The 19,053-nt window shown below is 44.8% G+C and overlaps 1 protein-coding gene across 3 annotated transcripts in view; it reads right to left on the bottom strand.

The window, feature by feature from the left end:
- ERBB4 (erb-b2 receptor tyrosine kinase 4) overlaps window positions 1-19,053 on the bottom strand; it is a 548,792-nt gene that overhangs the window by 322,608 nt on the left and 207,131 nt on the right. For all 3 annotated transcript variants that reach the window (XM_088167659.1, XM_088167658.1, XM_088167657.1), the window contains exon 2: window positions 13,515-13,666. In XM_088167659.1, the coding sequence (XP_088023785.1) occupies window positions 13,515-13,666 (152 nt within the window). The remainder of the gene's footprint in view (window positions 1-13,514; window positions 13,667-19,053) is intronic.

The following is a 19,053-nucleotide window of genomic DNA, read 5'->3' as shown; positions in this document are numbered from 1 at the left end:
TTACTGTAATTTACTCTCATTTTAATCCTCTCTCCTTCTTAAAAATAACAACAGTACTGTCCTAATAATAAACCAACAACTCTGATGTCCAAAAGACCTTTTGGCAGAGGGCTGTTTCTGCCAGTAAAGGGTACCCAAGCTCGGCACACACGGATGTTTTTGCAGAGCATATCCCATCCTTTAGTCATACATTTTCCTTTCAGTAGCCTTTCCTTTCCAATGCAGGGCCACAACTGTCAGCCACCAGCAAGATCCCACTCCAGCCTGTATGTGGTGTATTTTTTGATGGCCTCCTCCTCCACTTTTATCTGTCAGGAGCACTAAATACTCCCACAAGCCATAAAGTGTTTCTGACATTCATGGCTTTTAGATCCTGGGTTTCAAAGAACTGCTGAAGGTTATGTTGATTAAGCCCAAAGACATATTTCTAGAAAGCTGTAGCTTAAATAAAAAAGGTGTTTTGCTGTCACAGCCATCAGCCAAAACTGTTACTGAACCAGAGCATATGGGAGACGAAAGCTGTCGGAGAAATGTGTGATGTTCCAGGCTGCTAAGATTTGTTCTCTCCAGCAGAGATCAGAGGCAGTGGGAAAGCAGAGGAGGCATTTAGCTCAATTAAAAAAATAAACAAATAAAAACAAAGCCTTGTACGAGCCAGGTGATGGCTGATTACCTGCCAGTTAAGTGAGGGGTAAGTAAAATCATTGTCTCATAAGTGCCATCACACAAGAGTCCTTTTTGTTCTGTGAGAGCCCCAGAGGAGCACTCCAAGATGCCTCTGGAGGATGGAGATGTTTATTTAAGGAAACAAGAGAAACCTTTCCTGGGAGCTTTCCTGAAGCCAAGATGAAGGCTGGCTCCTTTTCCTTCTGAGAAGTCCCTGCTAACCACACACAATGGGATTCCTGCTTCTGGCAAATTGACATCCAGTGGATGCTGTCTGCAGCAGATCTGATAAACATTTGCATCCACTATGAATGCATGCCATGATGGAGCATTAAAATTTCATGGGAGAAAAAGAAAAATTGAAAATTGCTTAAGGAGCTGTTTGGTTTAGGCTTCTCAGAGTTGCAGGGATAGTTCAGTCAGCAGACATTGTAAAACCACCAATTGCTTCACCTAGCAAAATATCAGCCCTTATTAGGTGTAAAAGGATATGTAATTTCCTTCCAGAAGGCACAACCCAACATTTTAGGTACAGCAAGGGCTTTAACCAACACATGAAACTTTAAAAGAAAAATCATGAACAGGCCTCACAATCTGAAGACACATTTGGAGAAAGGTGACCTTTTACAGGAAGAGCTGAAGTGCAGAAACACAACCAAAATTATTTCTTTTTAAACTGAAATCTCAGGGAGTAGGTGAACTCTATTCAAAGCCATTTCAATAAATAGGCTTTTTATAACTCCTGGCTGCAAGCTTGGCTGGCTCCAACGTGTTTGTGCACGTGTGTGCAGATTACCTTATTCGAAATGCTGATATTTTCAAATTCATCTTGTTGGATCAAGGTGAGGACACCAGCCCTGGGAATACTGAGTGCTGTGAGGTCTCTTGGAGCCAGCTGCTCCATACCTTCCAACATGGGGCTGTATAAAACCCTGCTTACAGCGCTCCCTTCTCCCACCACTCTGCCTACAGAGAGGCAGGAAACTTCCAAATGCTACCTGAAATTTTTTTTTTTTTTTTTTTTTCCAGAAAACAGAGATAGGGTGGGTGGTTTACTCCCTCCCAGTGGTACAGAATCACACTGGGCAACTTTCCAATGATAACCTGCATCCCTGCAATCCACCAGGGGAAAAGAACACTAATTAATTACCTCTTCTATTAAATAAATACCACACCTTTTGGTCAAACACCAGGCTCACAAAGTCAAAGCAAAAGCAGTACTTTAACATTTTGCCAGCATTTGCTTGGTGAATACTTGCAGCCAGCTCTATTTTGCCACCAGCACGAGCTGAATCAATCCCCAAGCAGGGGATGGCAGGGCTGCTGTGAAAGATGCCAACATATCCATGTTGGTATAGATTTACATGTGCTGGACCTACTCTGCCCGAGGAAATGCTGGCTTTAGCTATGCCTTTTCTATAATTTTGGGACTTTGCTGTTTCTTAGCACAGTCCAGGCGTGTGCTGGCTCCACATTGATTTGTGAGGTGAGGGGTCTTCACTGCAAATGAAGCAAGAGTTCCCAATTCCACTGAGAAACTATTGCTTAAAAAGCCAATAACATCAAGCAAAGCACTACACGAAAACATTTGCTTTGCAAGGACTGATCTCCTCACACACAGTATGCAGTGCTTCCCACCAGGCTCTAAGCAGATGTATTTGACTATACATCTGATCACTTTGAGTGATTAGGGTGTCCCCCAACCAGGGACACTTATAGGAAGTGCAGGAAATAAATGCCCTTTTAAGCACAGTTTATTCTTTTATATGCATTGTTCTGCTGAAATAATTCACTGCCTCCTAATGAAAAGAGCACGCCTGGCTCCAGGAGTGAATGAATACTCCCTCCCTGGTGATGGGTATTTATGTGCAGGGATAGAGGGTCTGTAATACAAGATCTATCCTTAACGCCTGAACCCATTTTATCTTCATTTCACATGATACAAGCGAACTGAGTGTTGTTTTGGGACATAATTGATCTGTAGCTGAAACAAATCAGCTCTGCAGCTCCGTGAGGAGATGAAATAGTGGATAATCTGTAGTCTAAAACCAGCTGTTCTGCTGAGATCAAATTATTACTTTGGCACTGAAACGATGAGCAGGCAAGGGAGCGTGTTCCAGCACCTGCCGTCATTACTGGGCACTGCTGCCATGACCTCTGGCCACACTGCTGCCAGGCACCAGAGATAATTGACAGCACAGGGGGGTCAGCTCCCATTTCCTAAACTGATGGACCTCACCTGGCCGTAATTCCAAATGTCAGCACTTCCAAAGGAAAAAAAACAAACAGGCAAAGGAGGCGGGCAAGGAGGATGCCCAGCACCAGTCAGAGAGCTGGGACTGCAACCAGCACCAGCAAAACGTTGTAGACTGAAGCTGAGCAGCTGTCTCCACTCTCTATGGTGGTTATAACACAGCATCAATACCTGCAAAGATTTTCACCTGATTTCCCTCTGCTTGTGTACCACTGACAATTATTTGGAACTGGAGTTTGTTGAGTCCCTTCCTGCAGTGCCCTTCCACAGGGATCCAGGCAAGGGCTGTTTTTAAAACATTCCCCTGTTCTAGGCATGAGAACATCACACTAACAGGACAGAAATGCAGGGAGGTCACAGGTTTGCAGTGGCCTTTTCTTTTTCTCCCTAATCACCTTCTGTGCTTCCCTGGTATTCAGAATGGATTTTACCTTCTTAGGCCTTCACTCTGCATCACAGTTTTAAGGGTGAGCAGTCATTATTATTCCTGGGCTATGTATTATTATTATTTGGTTTACAGAATTTAAGCCAACCCTGTTGCACATCTCAAGCTGCCCTGTCTGGAGGCAGCAATGTACAGACACTTCCACCATCACCATCGTTATCCTGAATTAGACATCAATTTGTAATATTGTACCAGTTTTTTGCTGGCACTTCAGGATCTGAGTCAATCCCAAAACATCAGAATCAGAAATAAGTGAACATCCCAAAACACAAGAAATCAGAATAAGTGGTGACATCAGGGTCTGGCCATCACTCAAGCTCTTGGACCGCTTGGCTATGAATTTCTCTTTTACCATATTCAAACTGAATGGCATTTACTTTGAGGGTTTCAGCACCATGTTGTGCTCATTAAGGTTGTTTTCTTAAAGCATGAGCATAAACTCTCTCACAAAAAGCATTTTTGGTATAGCCACTCTCCAGAGAGCAGCATTAAGCTATCAGTATTATTTTTCCTGCACAAAACAGTGCAGGTTTGTCAAAATCAGCGTGATATTTCTGCCTGGTCTTTTGACATTTTCAGGTTTGTTATGTTCAGACGTTAGCTCAAAGCACTTCATTCTTTCTCTCTGGAAGGACTAATGACCACCAAAGGGGGAAAAGAAACACTGCATGCCATTCAGTACAGCATGCAGACTCTATTACCCTTTGAGTTAACTTCAAACATTGAGTACCAGTGGATGAGAGCACTTGTGCTTACCCTCTGGAAGTACTGCCTTGAACTAGGACCAGACCCTTGACTTTCTAACCAAACCATGCCATCCCACCTTCCCACGATGAGGTATGACCCCAGGCACACATCCCCCTGAGGAGTCAGTGGTACCTGGTTTCATACAGGGCTCAGCACTCAGAACCAGCTCATGTGAGGTTAATATTCCTGCTGCCTGCTTGTTGGGTTGGGCAGACCCATCCTCAATCCCCAGTCCCACAAAGACACGTCCTCTATCACACCCTGGCCAGCTCCAGTCCCCCCAGCTCAGAGCAGCCCCACACCTGAAGCAGCTTTCACGAGCACACATCCATGAAAATGCTCCCTTGGCATGCTGTTACTGAGGAGGATGCTCAGGAAGGCCAACTTCTCCCTCTGCCCCTGCCTTCCTGGGCACCCCTGCAGGATCTGCAATTTGTCATTAGTGGCCAGGTTTGGGGTGGGAGCACTGCTGCTGAATTCTGCAATCTGCACAGTTGTGCTGACATTTCTGAACTATAAAAGCCCTGTGGCTGGCATCTACAGAGAAAACCTTTAAAATTGATCCAGTTTAGCACAAAAACTGTTGGCTAAGCCTCAATCCGTCCCTCTGCTCCTCCACCCCTTGACACAGCTTACAGCAAAAGACTTTGCTTTTCTTTTCATATGGATTTTAACAGTAATTCAAGCCCATTGATCCAGGATTCTGAGTCAGTGTATTACAATGCAAGATTATTCAGATCTCTCACAGTTAGTTCGTCTAATTTCATTTTATTCCGTAGTAAAATGGGATTGGAGGGAGGGGAGGATTAGAGGAAAAACTGGCAACACATATTGCCTAAATGCTCAGGAAAACAGAAAAATGTTACTCAAAGGCAAGCATAACACACTTCCACTTGGCACAGGCTGCTGTACCTCAATGAAATAGGGAGCTGTATCCCTCTCCACACCTCTGCTGCACTCCCAACTCCCATCTCTGTTCCACTGAAGGATTTGAGAGGGTGGGTGGACAAAGAGGAGAATAAACAAGCCTTAATGGCATCTGAGCAAAGCTTGTCAGTGTACAGAGTGAAAGGGTTACAGAGTTTATACCATCTTCTAGCTGGGGTTAAGACTTCAAATCTCATTACATTCACCATTTATACCTTTGTTTCTATGTTTGAAAGAAAACTGCTCATTTGCTTTACAACCTAAGAAATCCATTTATAATTTAAAAGTGTTTGCAACCACAGTTGTTTTGGGGTTTTTTTTCTTCCATTGACGGGTTTAACTTTACTCTGCTGTTTGTTTTCTTAAGCATCAGTAAAGCAAGCATTTCCAATCCTGTTTGTAGGGAAGAGGTTTACATTTAAAGAGTAAGATCATTAACCACATAAGGTGGTTGAGAGAGGGCATAATTGGTTTCACTGGCCTAGAGGGAAGATCAGCTTCCAAGAGAAACAACACCTAATTAAGAAGGTTTGCACTTGTTTTATTTTTAATAATGTCCTCTTGTCCACTACCAACATTTTTATAGTACTCATCCTAGCAGCTTCTGTGATCTGGCTTAGCCACATGTGTTTTGCAGACACCCAGGCATCAGACCCCTTCATGGATGGACAGAAGGAAGACTCTGATCAGACACTAAACAACTGGAAAAGAAATAAATCGATAGTCTGTACTTAATAAAAAAAAAAGTAACAAGCCTAGACAGAGCCACAAATCCAAGCAGTTATTTTTGTTCATGTTAAATATTTGAATCCTGGTCTGTATTTTCATCCTCCACAAGTGACTCCAGCAGAACTGCAACCACAAAAAGGGGATAGGGAGTGAAAAGGATATTGCTGATCTCGAGCATGTGTGTGGGTCTGGGCTCTCTGAATTATTTAAGTCAGGCTTCTTTGATCTCTCTCCTGATCTAGAGTGGCTTCCACTGCCTTGCACATGAATCAGACAGGCTTCCCAGGCAGCTGGGGATTCTATACAATAGGAGCTGAATGGGAAATGTTGAAAGACAATTTAAAGAGACTCCTTAATCAACCTGGACTTCAAATCTTGACCTCTCCTCTCTACACACGATACAGCTGAAGGAGGCTCCCTGTTATCCGAGGAGGCACAGGGAAAGAAAGGCTGTGGGAGAGCTGGGGAAGCTCTTGGTCACTGCCCAGCCCCAAGGTGGGACCCATCCCCATGCCCCTCAAGAGCTCTGAACTCCCCCTTCATGGGGGGATGCACAGCAAAGAGCAGGCTGATACCACCTACTCATCACTCCATGAGAATGATGGCATGAGTTTTATACAGCAAATCAACCATGGGGACATGGGGATGTGGCTGCTGCTGCCCCAGTGGCTTTGGCAGCACTCACAAGGGCAGCTGTGCAGCAGGTGGGATGTAAAGAGCCATCCCCATCAGATTCAGGCTATGCTGGAATTCTGCAGCCATCCTCCATAACAACCTCCCCCAAAAAATGCTTCCCAGGGAGCCTCAGAGCACCCAGCAGTCACAGACACAAATCTTCACTCCACTGTCCATTGCTTCACCAAAACAGGAGCCTGCATTTCCACAGCACCCAGCTCTGCATTTCCACAGCACCCAGCTCTGCATTTCCACAGCACCCAGCTCTCCTCCTAAACACAACTACTGAAGTTGCAAACACAACTACTGAAGAACAATTTGAAGTTAAAACTGGTTGCTTCAAATGTATCTTTCATACCAAGCCACCAGAAATAATGGCTAAATGATATATGCCAATGAGCATATATTTGGTTACAGCTTGGCAATCTCAGCTTGAGGATTAATTATATATTGACCCAGCCTTTTAGGGAGAAGTAAGGAGAGGGGTGGGCAGGGTCCCTGGGATGCCAAGTTGCATCCAGCAGCAGCAGCCTGAGGCTTAGACCAGAGGCTTTGGCACAAAATGAATAGCACCGTGTCTTGTGTCTACAAAAAAATGGGTTGAAACCATGGCAGGCAGTGCTAAAAAGGGGATTTTGAACATGCAAGGGGCTGCTAGGGCCAGCCTGCAGAGCCACAGGGACATACCCGAATTACAGCCATCTGTAATGGAGACTGGCACAGCACAGGAAAGCAGGTGATCTCTCAGTACAACACAAGGGGCATAAGCAACAGAAGCACAAAAATAACGTGACACCTCTGAAGACATTTAGGTCAGAAAGTGCTGGATGCCTTTTTCCTGCCAGCTGGGGGGCTCTGGGAGTGGTGGGGTCAGGATGGAGCTGGTTGACTCTGTGTTAGGGACGAGGTGGAGTGTGGTATCTGTCACTATAAAGGGATGAGTTACCACAACAGTGCCTGGTATTCAGCTACTCACTGTGCCTGCAGCATTTCAGCTTCCAAGCACAGGCCAGGCCTGGAACACCATGCAAATCTGTGGCATTCCTTGCCTTGCTCCCTAGCCATTCTGAGAAGAGTTTAAACCGCTGTGATTATTTTAAGCTGCTATTTCTACACAAGCAATGGGAAATGGCAGAAGAAGCCATTCTCCTGGAGCAGAGCTGTATCACATATACCTTCTGCAATTAGCCTTTGCTCCCACCCCACCCTCTGAGTCTGGGATGCAGCTCACTTTAAACTCAGCTCAGATTCAGCCAGCACAGCTGGCAGCTGATCCCAGCCCCTGTGAAACATTTTGTCCACACCAGAAGCATGGTCTGGCACGCACTTGGTCTCCTGTAACCCACCCAGCACAGCAGTTGTGTTCAATGGCAAGCTGGAGGTGTCCTCTTTCCACCCGGATCTGTGTGGCATGCACAGCTCTGACCATCACACCTCTGCTGTTCATGATTTGGTTTCTAACAGGTAAGGTCCTGGGAGGGCAATTACAAATATATAAATACATGAACTCGATTTCTATGTCTGTAATTACCTGGAGGCCACTTTGCCTCTTGCCAGCCAAGGACAAAACACACACTGGCAAGAGATGCAACTCACTGTACAATGAAGGCTACAGGGCAGCCTTGCCCAGCAAACCCCTCCTGAAAATCCCCATTCTGGGGTAGGGCCACACTGCAATGCTTCCCTAGCACTTCTGGGGGAAAAATCCCCCAGCACAGAGACACTGCCACCCCCACAGCCTGTCTTTCTGGGAACCCCTGGCAGGCACAGCCCTTTCTGTTGAGCAGGAACCTCAGTCACATTCCCTTTTGCTGCAGGAGGGATGCAGACTGTGCTGCCAGGCCTTCAGGAGCCACACTCATCCTCACACTGCTCTGCCAAGTGATGCCCTCCTGTCCCTGCACACCCCTTCCCAGCACCTCTGCTCAGGTACAGACTCTCTCTGTGCCAGCATCTCCTCCCAGCTCTGCCCCCAGAGCTTTCAAAAAGGTCTGCTTAGCACTATTTTTCTCTAAAAGACCAAAAATTGTTTTAAACCCCTGTATTTCTGTTTTTAATTTAACAAGCAGCAGCTCTGAGTGCCATGGGGCAAGGCAGCATGCTTTGCAACCCAACTCTGTTTCACCAAAACTTCCTTCAAAGATTAAACACAACCAATAGCAAAGAAGTTAAAGTCCAAATGGCCAAATCCCACCTGCCACAGAGCCTAAATGTGACTGTAAGGAATGGGCTAAGGTGGGGCTGGCAGGGATTCTCACCAAGCATGTGGCCATGGGTGCTAACAGAGGGGAGATGGAGCCCTACATCTCATAAATGTAATATTCACCACAAAACATCCACCCCCTTAAATGTCAGACAGCTACCCTGCAAGTGTGGCTGGAGGTGATACACAAAAAAAGAACCTATAAAGCAGTGGGAGATAATTTTTTAAGACTGTTGATTGTGGTTAAAAATTAGTTTCATTTTCACTTGGGAGAGTTATGGCAGGGAAAAGCACAGAACTTTGATCATGTCTTTAAAAATAAATAATCGGAATTGGTTAAATAGAATCCAGGCACAAGAAGACAATTTACTGACTGTGAATTGCTAAAAGCCAGGGGATTAGTCAAAGATAACTCTCATTTACCAAATGTGTTTAACAGAAGTACTTGCAGAAGATTGTTATGTGATACACTAATTGTCTATTTTATTTTGAAAATTGAATATGGAGACGTTATTAAGAAATAAGTACAGCCCACAATAGGAACTGCCAGCCATGCCAAGCAAAACTAAAATAGGTTCCTCCTTCTGTTCTTCTAACAGTTGTTTGCAATATGAACCAGTGAACAATCTGAGCTTTTCTCAAGGTTGTTTTTTTTTTTTTTCCTGAAGTCCAAAGCAGGGAAGTAAATCTCGGCTCAAGACTCGCACCAGCTCCAGCAGCTTATCTGGTTTCATGGAGCAAATCCTGGTGCAGAAGCCTGGCCTGGGCAATTAGGAGGAGCATGCTGGTGCCTTGGGAAGCAGTGGGACATGGGGCACTGTCCGTGCTCCATTGGGAAGCAGTGGGACATGGGGCACTGTCAGTGCTCCATTGGGAAGCAGTGGGACATGGGGCACTGTCCCTGCTCCATTGGGAAGCAGTGGGACATGGGGCACTGTCCCTGCTCCATTGGGAAGCAGTGGGACATGGGGCACTGTCCCTGCTCAGTTGGGAAGCAGTGGGACATGGGGCACTGTCAGTGCTGGGGTTAGCCTGGACACACCACAGGGACAAGGGAGCTCCCAGGGACTGTTTTCCACCCCATTATTTGTCCTGCTCTGCTCAGTCCTGCTCTTGGCAGCACCTGTGGCAGAGGAGAGCCTGCCTTGGCTGTGACAGGGAGGTGGCACTGCATTAACCTCAACCTCATTTCACTGCCAAAGCTGGCACAGGTAGGGCTTCAAAAACTGAATAACCACTTTTACATTTTCTGTCAGTAGGTTGAGCCTCAGAAGGACAAAGCAAGCCAGCTGTCAGCCCACAGATGTCAGAAATATCTTTCCTGACCCAACACTCAGGCTTAAACACATTTTTTCCTGCCACCAAGTGCTCCTTTCCTCTGCCACAACTCCATTGTGGCCACAGCATAGGGAAGCAGTAATCAGCAGGAACAGAGCTGGCAGAGCTGGAGGGCAGCACGTGCAGAACACAAGTTCATATTGCAGTTGCTCACAGGAAAGCAATACCAAGACTATAACACAACCAGGAACCAAAATAAAATATATTAAAGTAACACAGGCGATATGTAGTCCTGCTCTGCTCATATATAAGAACAGCAGGAAAAAAAAACCCAGCTGGCATGTGCAATCCCTTCTTACAGAAATCCAGCTCCTCATGAACTACAGGCCTGGAAGTTTAAGTGGCTGAGCACTTCATTCAGGTGACAGACAGCCCCTTTTAGTCTTCATCAGCAGACATCCAGAGAGCTAACTCACAGACATAAAGCAAATCTACTTAGGGAATAAATGTCTAAATAAATATGAGAGATGGGATGCTGATCTTTTAATGTTCCTCTGCAGGGTAAATAAAATTATGTGGTTTTTTTTCACTTCAATTCATTTATGCTATTTGTTTATTACTGCATGATGAAAAGACCCAGCATGCCTACAGCTTAGTGGGTCTTCCCTCTGTCCTGGAGCAAGAAGTTGCTCAGCTAAGCTGAGCACAGGCAGGTGGGCACACAGAGCCATGGCTGCTGTCAGCTGGGGGCACAGATAATCTCATTTTTGATGGAGAAAGAGGGCAATTACTGCAACAGAGACCAAAAGACTGGGGCAGGCTGAAGGAGCGTGATGTTACACAGCAAATTCACCCTATTTAAGTCTGAGAGAGACAAACAGCTTTTCTCTTAGTTATGTCCCATCTGCCACCTTCACTTGGCCATTAAAACAATTTTTAATATGATAAAAGGAGTAATACTGCCTGACTAATGAATGTCGAATTATCGGCGTAAATGTGCCAACATTTATTTATTTATTTGCCTCACCGAGAACATGTTCTCTTCTGTTTGGTTTTCTACTTTAATGACTACAATTTATCATACTAACTAGGCCTTCCAGTTTGCTGAGTTTTGTTTCAAGTCCTGCTTTTTTGCTGAGACATCTGCGAGGGAGCAGATGCAGGTAAGAGAAGTAATAAAACTAATAAAAAAGCAATAGTAGCTGTCACCAAAAAGCACAGGTGACCAAACCACCTTCATTTAGTGAACAGGGCCTTTCCTTCTTGTTCTCATTTGATGATTTTACTGCCTTCTTTCCACCAATATTTTACGCTGCTTATGGCAGCCCTCTGCGAGGAACGCTAATTCCTAATTTCCAAGTAATTTGCTCTCCCTGCCTCCCAGCGGGCAGCATAAGGAGGAAGGGAAGCTGAAGTGTGAGGATTGTCTGTGATGAATTCGAGCCACCACGATGGCCCAGGCAGGGGTTTCAGGAGGAATCTGAAACTGCAGAGATGCCCCAGCCAGAGCAGGGATCTGTAACAGTGGTGGGAGTTTTGCACCACTTAATCACTGCTTTGTTTCAGTCTCTTCTGCCTTCACTCAGAGGCAGGATTTAAAAATACATGAAGGAAATGGATTTTCTCGTGTTTGGGCTTGGTTGTTTATTAAATCTTATCTAAAGTACAGAGAATTCAGCAACACTCCTAGCCACCAGCTAAAAGTGAGCAAAATGGAGAGAAATCCAGACGCCACAAGGTCTCTTAAAGCTGAACAGTCCAATAGAGAATTAACACCTCTATTATTTATACTTTTGACCCAATAACCAAACTCCCATGACCCTCAGTGCAGCACTGACTGTCCAACCAGAAACTACTGCCTGAAACCATGAAAAAGAAGGAAGATGAGCACTGAAAGAGACACCACCCAAATTCCTCCATCTTGTCCCATACCTATCACTATATTATAAAAATCTCAAATTTAAAACCCTTCACCATGTGAAGTCACACACTTCTATTTAACTACACACCCATGGTTTTAACTCCATCACTCAAATTTGGAGCCTTCTCCAAGGCCTTAGTCAAAAGCAGTGTTCTCCTGGGGGTCAGTGCCAGAAAGCACAGAAAGCTCAGGTCTCTGGGATGCAACAGGGATCCTGCCCTCACAGGAGGAGGATCTGCCACCTGTCTGGTGGTCCAGCTGCACCAAGGCTGTATCTATTTCAGAGCAAAAGCATATGTGTTTTCCCCACCTGTCACAACTGTGAAATGTACGGATAGCATTTACTTCCGAGGCATTCGTCACCCAAATTAACAGGCAATCTGTTAGTCTGGGTGTAATTAGCACCCCAAACTTTACTCCAGACGTGTCTAGTAGCTGAATTCTGCTCGCAGACCTTTCAGCAGCCTGGTGTACACTCTGAGTAAATATATGCCAATGTATGGAGTGGCAAGGCTGTGAAATCCCTGACAAATTCCATGCGAAGCAAAGCTGAACACGCTGCTTGGCTTTGCCTTTGCTAGGAGCCGTGGTGGAAAGTTCACAGTTTTACAGACTGAAATGGAGCACTCAGCTCAGCCAGGACCCAGCAAAAGGAAGGAGTGAGTGTAAGCCAACCAGCTGGGGCTGCCTCCCACCACCTCTTCCTGCTGCCAGATTTAAGCTCCACTGCTCCTGCCACATGAACATGCCCCTTGCACACAGACACGCATCCTGGAACATGACATCAGCATTTCTGAGAGGTACAGGTGAGCAACACGAGCAGTGTAAACCCTTATCTGTGTCATGGAGAGTACAACACAGCACAGACTGCAACCACACTGGCACAGCCTGCCTTTTCCATATTACAGCCACATCATCTGCAGCATCCTCAGATGCCCACCTGGATCACTCCGTTAGAGGGATATTAGATTAAACATAAAGAATGTGAAATGCCAAATAACAACGGGCTTAAGTTCTTTGAACTTGATGTTCACCTTTCTCTCTCGTGGTTGCCAGCATGGCAAAAGGGTATCTGCAAACCACACTGAAATGCTCCTTCACAAATCCAAAATGTGATGCAAAAAGAACTGAGGGAATGCACAACCCAGGCTGCCCAAAAGCAGTACAGCTTTCATCTATCACAGACTTCCCCTGGATGCTGGAGACTGGCTCATAGCTCCAGTGAGAAGGCTTCACGTTCATTCAGCAATCACTTCTTTTCTTTTTCTTAAATGATCCACAAACATTCCCTTGCTTAGTCTATAAATCAGGCCATATCTATTAGGATTAGCTTCTCCAGTGCTTATCTGCATGATTCTCTGGCCTCCCTAAACCCCACCTAACCTGCCCTGTACCTGCTGGCACCACAAAAAGTGAGAGACCTGCAAGGTGTCACCTTCCAGTGTCACAGCTTTCTCCCCCACGTCCTGGATAAATCTAAATGATAAATCTAAATGTCACAGCAGTGACATTGCCCTTGTTCTCTGCACATCCCTGGCATTTTACCATCCTCTCCCATCACAGTGGAGCTGCTGGGAGAGACTGGACTGCCTGGGTCTTTCCCAGCCCAGCACCCATGGCTGCTGCCCGAAATGCAGAAGCAGAAGGAAGGAGAGCCCAGGCTGCTTACCCTCAGGAAGGAGAGGTCTCTGTTGTGCTCAATGCTGGTGATCTCCAGGTTGCCCATCACGACCTCGCAGTTCTCATAGTACTTGCGCAGGGCACGGTACTGCTGCTCCAGGTCAGACAGGGAGCTCAGCTTGTTCTCAGTGCCAGCACAAACTGCAAAAAACCACAGCACAGGCAGTCAGGACAGTGTGGGAGAGGGGCACTGGAGCACATCAGGAAGTAAAGTCTGTACACAGTGATACAGGGAGCTGCATCAGAAATCTGTAATGATTCGCAGGGATGGACCACGCAAGTCACACTTTAATAAGAGACAGCAAAGTGGGAATACAGCCTGCAATCTCAACATCTCAGCAATTTAAACACCCCCCACCGAATGGCCTGAAGTGCTGGCATTTACCACCAAAGGGAGAAATGCAGGAAAAAGGCCAAGCAGCACCCCAGCACCCACAGGGTTAAACCCAGGTCCCAGCAAAGCCAGAGTCAGACACTGGGCAGAGGCACTCCCATCATGGGCTGAGGGACACCAGGCTGGAGAGACCTGTGCATCCAGACTGAGCTGGATAATCCAACATTTTCACTGCTCTGAACAGTATTTTGGACAAGCCAAGAGCAACCTGAGCAGAAGACTGACACCCAACATTGTTTTCCCCATCACTCTCCTTAAGACCCCAACTCTTCCCAGCTTTATGCAGTTAAATAGACGAGAAACAACAGGAAAAAACACATTGTCTTTCCACAAGTCCCCTGGCTGAATGCACAGCGAAGACATATCAGGAAACACCATCTTAATACACTTTTCAAAGGGCACCCTCTAACATTACACCACTCTGTTCTACATTTTGAAGCCCAGTTCAAAGCCACCACAGAATCCCAGCTCAGCTCAGTGCATCAGCCTGTTGTATCATGCAGTGACAAAAAAAAATAAAAAAAAAAGAAGACAGAAACAAAGACAGAAGCAGCATTTTACATGATCTGCTTTTCACACATTGCTCAGCTTGCTCAAAGATGTTTAAATGGTCAAGGTGTGGGGCTGGGCTGGTTTGGGTTTGCCTGTTTCAATGTACTCAACTTTTCCTCTTTAATCAACAGCTTGTGGGTTGTTTTTATCTGTGAGCAAATTAATCTGGGTATACCTAAATTTTTGAAATGGGCATTATATTACGCAGAACAGGACAAAAATGGCATTTCTTATTTCTGATCCACTTCTGGCTCAGATCAATACAAACAAAACTCTCCATGACTGGAGGCATAATCAGTAAAATTGGCTAAAATATACTCTTTTGAATGATGCAGGTCCTTTTTATAAATACCAAAAGTAATTAGGTTTCAGAGTAGTACAATTATTGACTGCTCATTTCCTATATCCCCTTCCCTTTCTTTTTTTTTTTTTTTTCCTCTCAATGGAAATGGGAACGATTCTAATCTCTTTTTCCTCTGTGGCCTCTCTGTGAAGGGTTGATCAGACAATTTTTTGGGTTGTGTTTTCATGAGCACAGACCAAAACTGAACAGCCACTGAAAAAGCTGCTTCTCCAAAAAGGCATTGGGTCTACCCACCATAGGAAATGCTGGAGTATTATTTCTTTCTATGACCTGGTAAAAGTAAAATATCAAAATTCTCACTACAGTTAAATATTTGAAATATTTGACCTATGTTCACTGTACTGTGTCAAAGAAAAAAAAAACAAAAAACAGCTGGGTTTGCTCAGGTTTTAGAATAGAAGCTACCATCTCATTTTGAGGCTTAACTTAAAAGCACGACCATTCCAATTTTAAAATTTTCTTTAAAGCCTTACCACTTAGAGTAAATCACACCTAAACACAGTTTCATTCATAATATTTTCAACAGCTATTTTGGGAGATGCCCAAGATGGAAAGATATGGTCACAGTGGGATGTCAGGAAGCTCTGGTGGACTGGGAACACTGGAAGGATGAAGCACTGCACCCAGGAGATGGCACATCCTTTTTTTTTGAAATACAAAGCCCTGTCCTAGCTCATGTATAGAGTTTTATTCAGAGAAGCCCTCGTGTGCTAACTCTCCAGGGACATTCCTGTGCCTGCCAGGACACCTAAAAATCCTTGCTTAGCATTTGAAAAATGGGTTTGTGCGTTTCTTCCTTAAATACAGCAGTATCTATTAGGAGGCTGATCATATTTCCAGCCAGGTAAGTGTTATCCTGTCCTAAGGCTCCCGATAATAAATACCTTTGTTTCGTTCTGCAATCCCTGCTAAGGACCCACACAGCTCAGAAAACAATTCCTGCAGCTCAGCTAATAAAGCTAGATACTGGAACACTGATATTCCATGTTGCACACCCATTAAACGTTTCCTGCAAGCTAATGCAGCCATTTGTTTGCTGTGAGGAGGCAGAAACACCTGGAACCTGTTCTTGCAAGAGGATCTGGCAGGGGTGAAGCCAGCCCAGATGTGAACCAGGGCTGTGAGTTTTATTTGACTGAGATTAATTTTGTGCAGCCAAACCACTGCAGTAACTACTCCCATGTTTTTGATATGGATAGTAATCAATTCTTTTGGATTAAAAAAAAAAAAAACAAACAAAAACACCTTTAAAGCTAATTTAGAAGCAATCGTGCTGATCCTTTAAATTTATCTCACAGCAATTCCAAGCACTTAATGTCCATCTTAAAAAGAAAAGTTTCCTTCAACAAAAAATTGGTCACAGATTGCCTCAAATCAAGTCACGTACCAAAAGTGATTATCCCACATCAATTGAGGGACACAGAAGTGCACATTTTTTTCCATTGGTACCCAACCAGCAGTGCAAGTTGGTGCAGAGACAGAACTCAGAGCAGGAGAGAGCTCTGACCTGCACAACAAGCTCAAGTCACATAGCAAATGTGGGTATAATCATGGATCATTAATAATCCATTATTACAGCAAGTCATTAATCTCTCTGTCCCAGCTTTGCCATAAATGCTTTTGATGCACCTAATAATTATGTCATATTCAAAATACAAAAGAGGAAGCGATGCCAGTATTTGAGAAAAGCAGGTTAGGTCCTTCACTTGCAGGAGGAAGGACTGGGGCAGTTCCTCCCATTCCTTCGCTGAGAATCCTTTAAAAGGGAGAGATAAGAGATGCTCTTGGCAGGTTTTTCAAGGTAAATAACAACTAACAGGATAAAAAGGGCTTTCCTGCCATGAGAGAGAAATGCTGCTGCCGTGGACAATCACAAAGGTGCTCCTGTTGGCCCACTGACACCAGGGAGCCAAACCTGGGAGGGACAAGGGCCAAAATACATGCTGTGAACTGCTACTTAACAAGTTTTATGCCCCATTTTCAGCCATATGAGGCAATTCCCAGCCGCTCCAGGGCAGAAATAATTGTTCTGGGTCTGATTTGCCAAGGTAGTTAAAAAGCACTAAACTAACTGTGTGTGAAGTGGGAGCTGAGCAGGAGTCACAGGAGATTCCCAGTCCCTCTGTCCCTGAGCTCAACACAGAGCAGGAACACATCCCAGCCACCTCCTGCTCCTCTCCTGTCACAGCAACAGGCATCTATGTGCTGTAGCAGCTCTTTAAAATTAATGCCAAAATAATATGTGTTTGCAGTGATGTTCCAGCTGTATACAGGCATATAAACACAAGCACAACAAAACGGATTTCCTTGTCACGCCAGGCAAAGCCACCATAATCTGTATTTCATGAACCCTCTTCAAAGCACTTTGTTGTATACTGTTAGATGTGTTGTTTAATACACCCCCAGAAATGGATGAGCAGAAAAAAAAAAAAAAAAAAAAAAAAAAAATCAAGACAGAGCACTGTAACTGTTCCTGCAGCACATTAATAAAAAATAATAAAATAATTAATAAAAAAATACTCATTCCCTGTCTCTAACACAGAGCTGTAGCCTCCAGACTGAAGCTGCTCTCATTATTGAGCATCTCCATGGGGGAAACCCCCCAGTGCTCTTTCAGTGCACACGCAGGAAAATCAGACTTTCCTTACATTTCACCCAAGTTTGTGGGGGCAGCTCCAGCCTGACCTGATTTACTGACAGGCCACCAACCCCTCAAACCCACAGAGTGTCCATGGGCAGAGTCACCCACCACTGAGGTTATCCCAAAGCTCGAGGACATGCCTCTTCCACCTGGGAAGTCCCAAAAGCAACAAGCCAGTGGCCACTTCCCACCTCCACCCTAGTCATGGGGGATTTTGGGTGGCTGCTGGAGCAGAGCACGGCTTGGTCATCACAAAAAGAGGATTTCAGGCACCACTCACACATTCACACTTCACATCCAGTTGTTTACTTATTGCCAGGCACCTAAAGTGACAAGAGTTTCAGCTCCTAATGGCCCCAATTACAACAGTAATAATCGTCTGTGTTGAAATTAACTTGTGTTTTCTATCAACATTCATGCACATGACTTGGAAATTAACTTTCCAGTGATATTTTTTCATAAAATAGCCAAATCATTCAAACGCTCTCTTAAAGGTGGCAAAAAAAAATACAGAAATTTCAAAGTCCATTAGATTCTGCTTTTTAGCACATTATTTTGCTCTGCTCTGTTGATGATAAATCTATACATTAAATTAAGAAATCACACTTGCCTCCATCTAGTTCTGCTTCTTCTAATACTAATGGATTTTATAACTCTCCCAGCTCAACTTTTGGAAGGAGATCAACTTGTTTCATTTCTTCTTTCCAGATCAGCCTGCATCTGGAGTGCTGAAGAGTGGAATCCATCACCTCCACCACGGTCACCCCCAGCTGAAATCACGGTGCCCCACTCCTCTCCCAAAGCACATTTAAAGGAGCAGTGATGAGGCATCCTGGTTGCTAACTCCAAGGGAGTTATCTTAAGCATCTGAATATATTTTCCTCTGAATCATAAAACATTTATTATCATCTCTTTGGCAAGGATGCAGGAGAGCAGTGCATTTACCCTGCACAACCTCCCTTTGCCAATCAGTTTGTCGGGGGGGGCCAAAAACACAAAGGGAGGTTTAAATTCTTGGAACTTACTGGTTTGAGGAATGTCTTTATAAAAAGGACAGAAAAGATGAGCCCAACAACAGCCATCCTCTCTTCCTAACACATTCTTCTCCCGTACTTCCCACTTATTTACTTAATTAGCTGTGTTTTTACAGACAGCACCATTATCAGGGTTTCTTGAAAGGCAGCTGACTGTTTACTAATAATTGCAAACACTTGTGGCATTTTTTTAAGACTCCCCCAGACAGAGGGAATACTCAAGCCTCTTAAGGAACAATTAATTACCAGCAATGCTGCAGCAATCCCCATTCACTTCTTTCTGCTCCAGCTCTCAGCACCAGCCTGGGCCCCCTGTCACATAGGCACACAGGAAAGGGAAACACACTTTTCATTATTATTTTACAGTTCTCCTTGAATGAGCTGCAAAAGCCCTGAAGTTTCTTGCAATTAGGCACATCCTAATGAAGCGAGGGCTGTCTGCACTTAGAGCCTTGCAGATGTTTCCCGTGAGAAGGCAAAACCCTCCTGGAGGTCACCAGCCACTTTCCTGAAAACCCAGTGGTTTGGGCAGAGTGCTTTAAA

Source organism: Sturnus vulgaris, chromosome 7 (genome assembly GCF_052056855.1).
Source record: "Sturnus vulgaris isolate bStuVul1 chromosome 7, bStuVul1.hap1, whole genome shotgun sequence".
Lineage (NCBI taxonomy): Eukaryota > Metazoa > Chordata > Aves > Passeriformes > Sturnidae > Sturnus > Sturnus vulgaris.
This window is presented reverse-complemented; position numbering and strand designations above follow the sequence as displayed.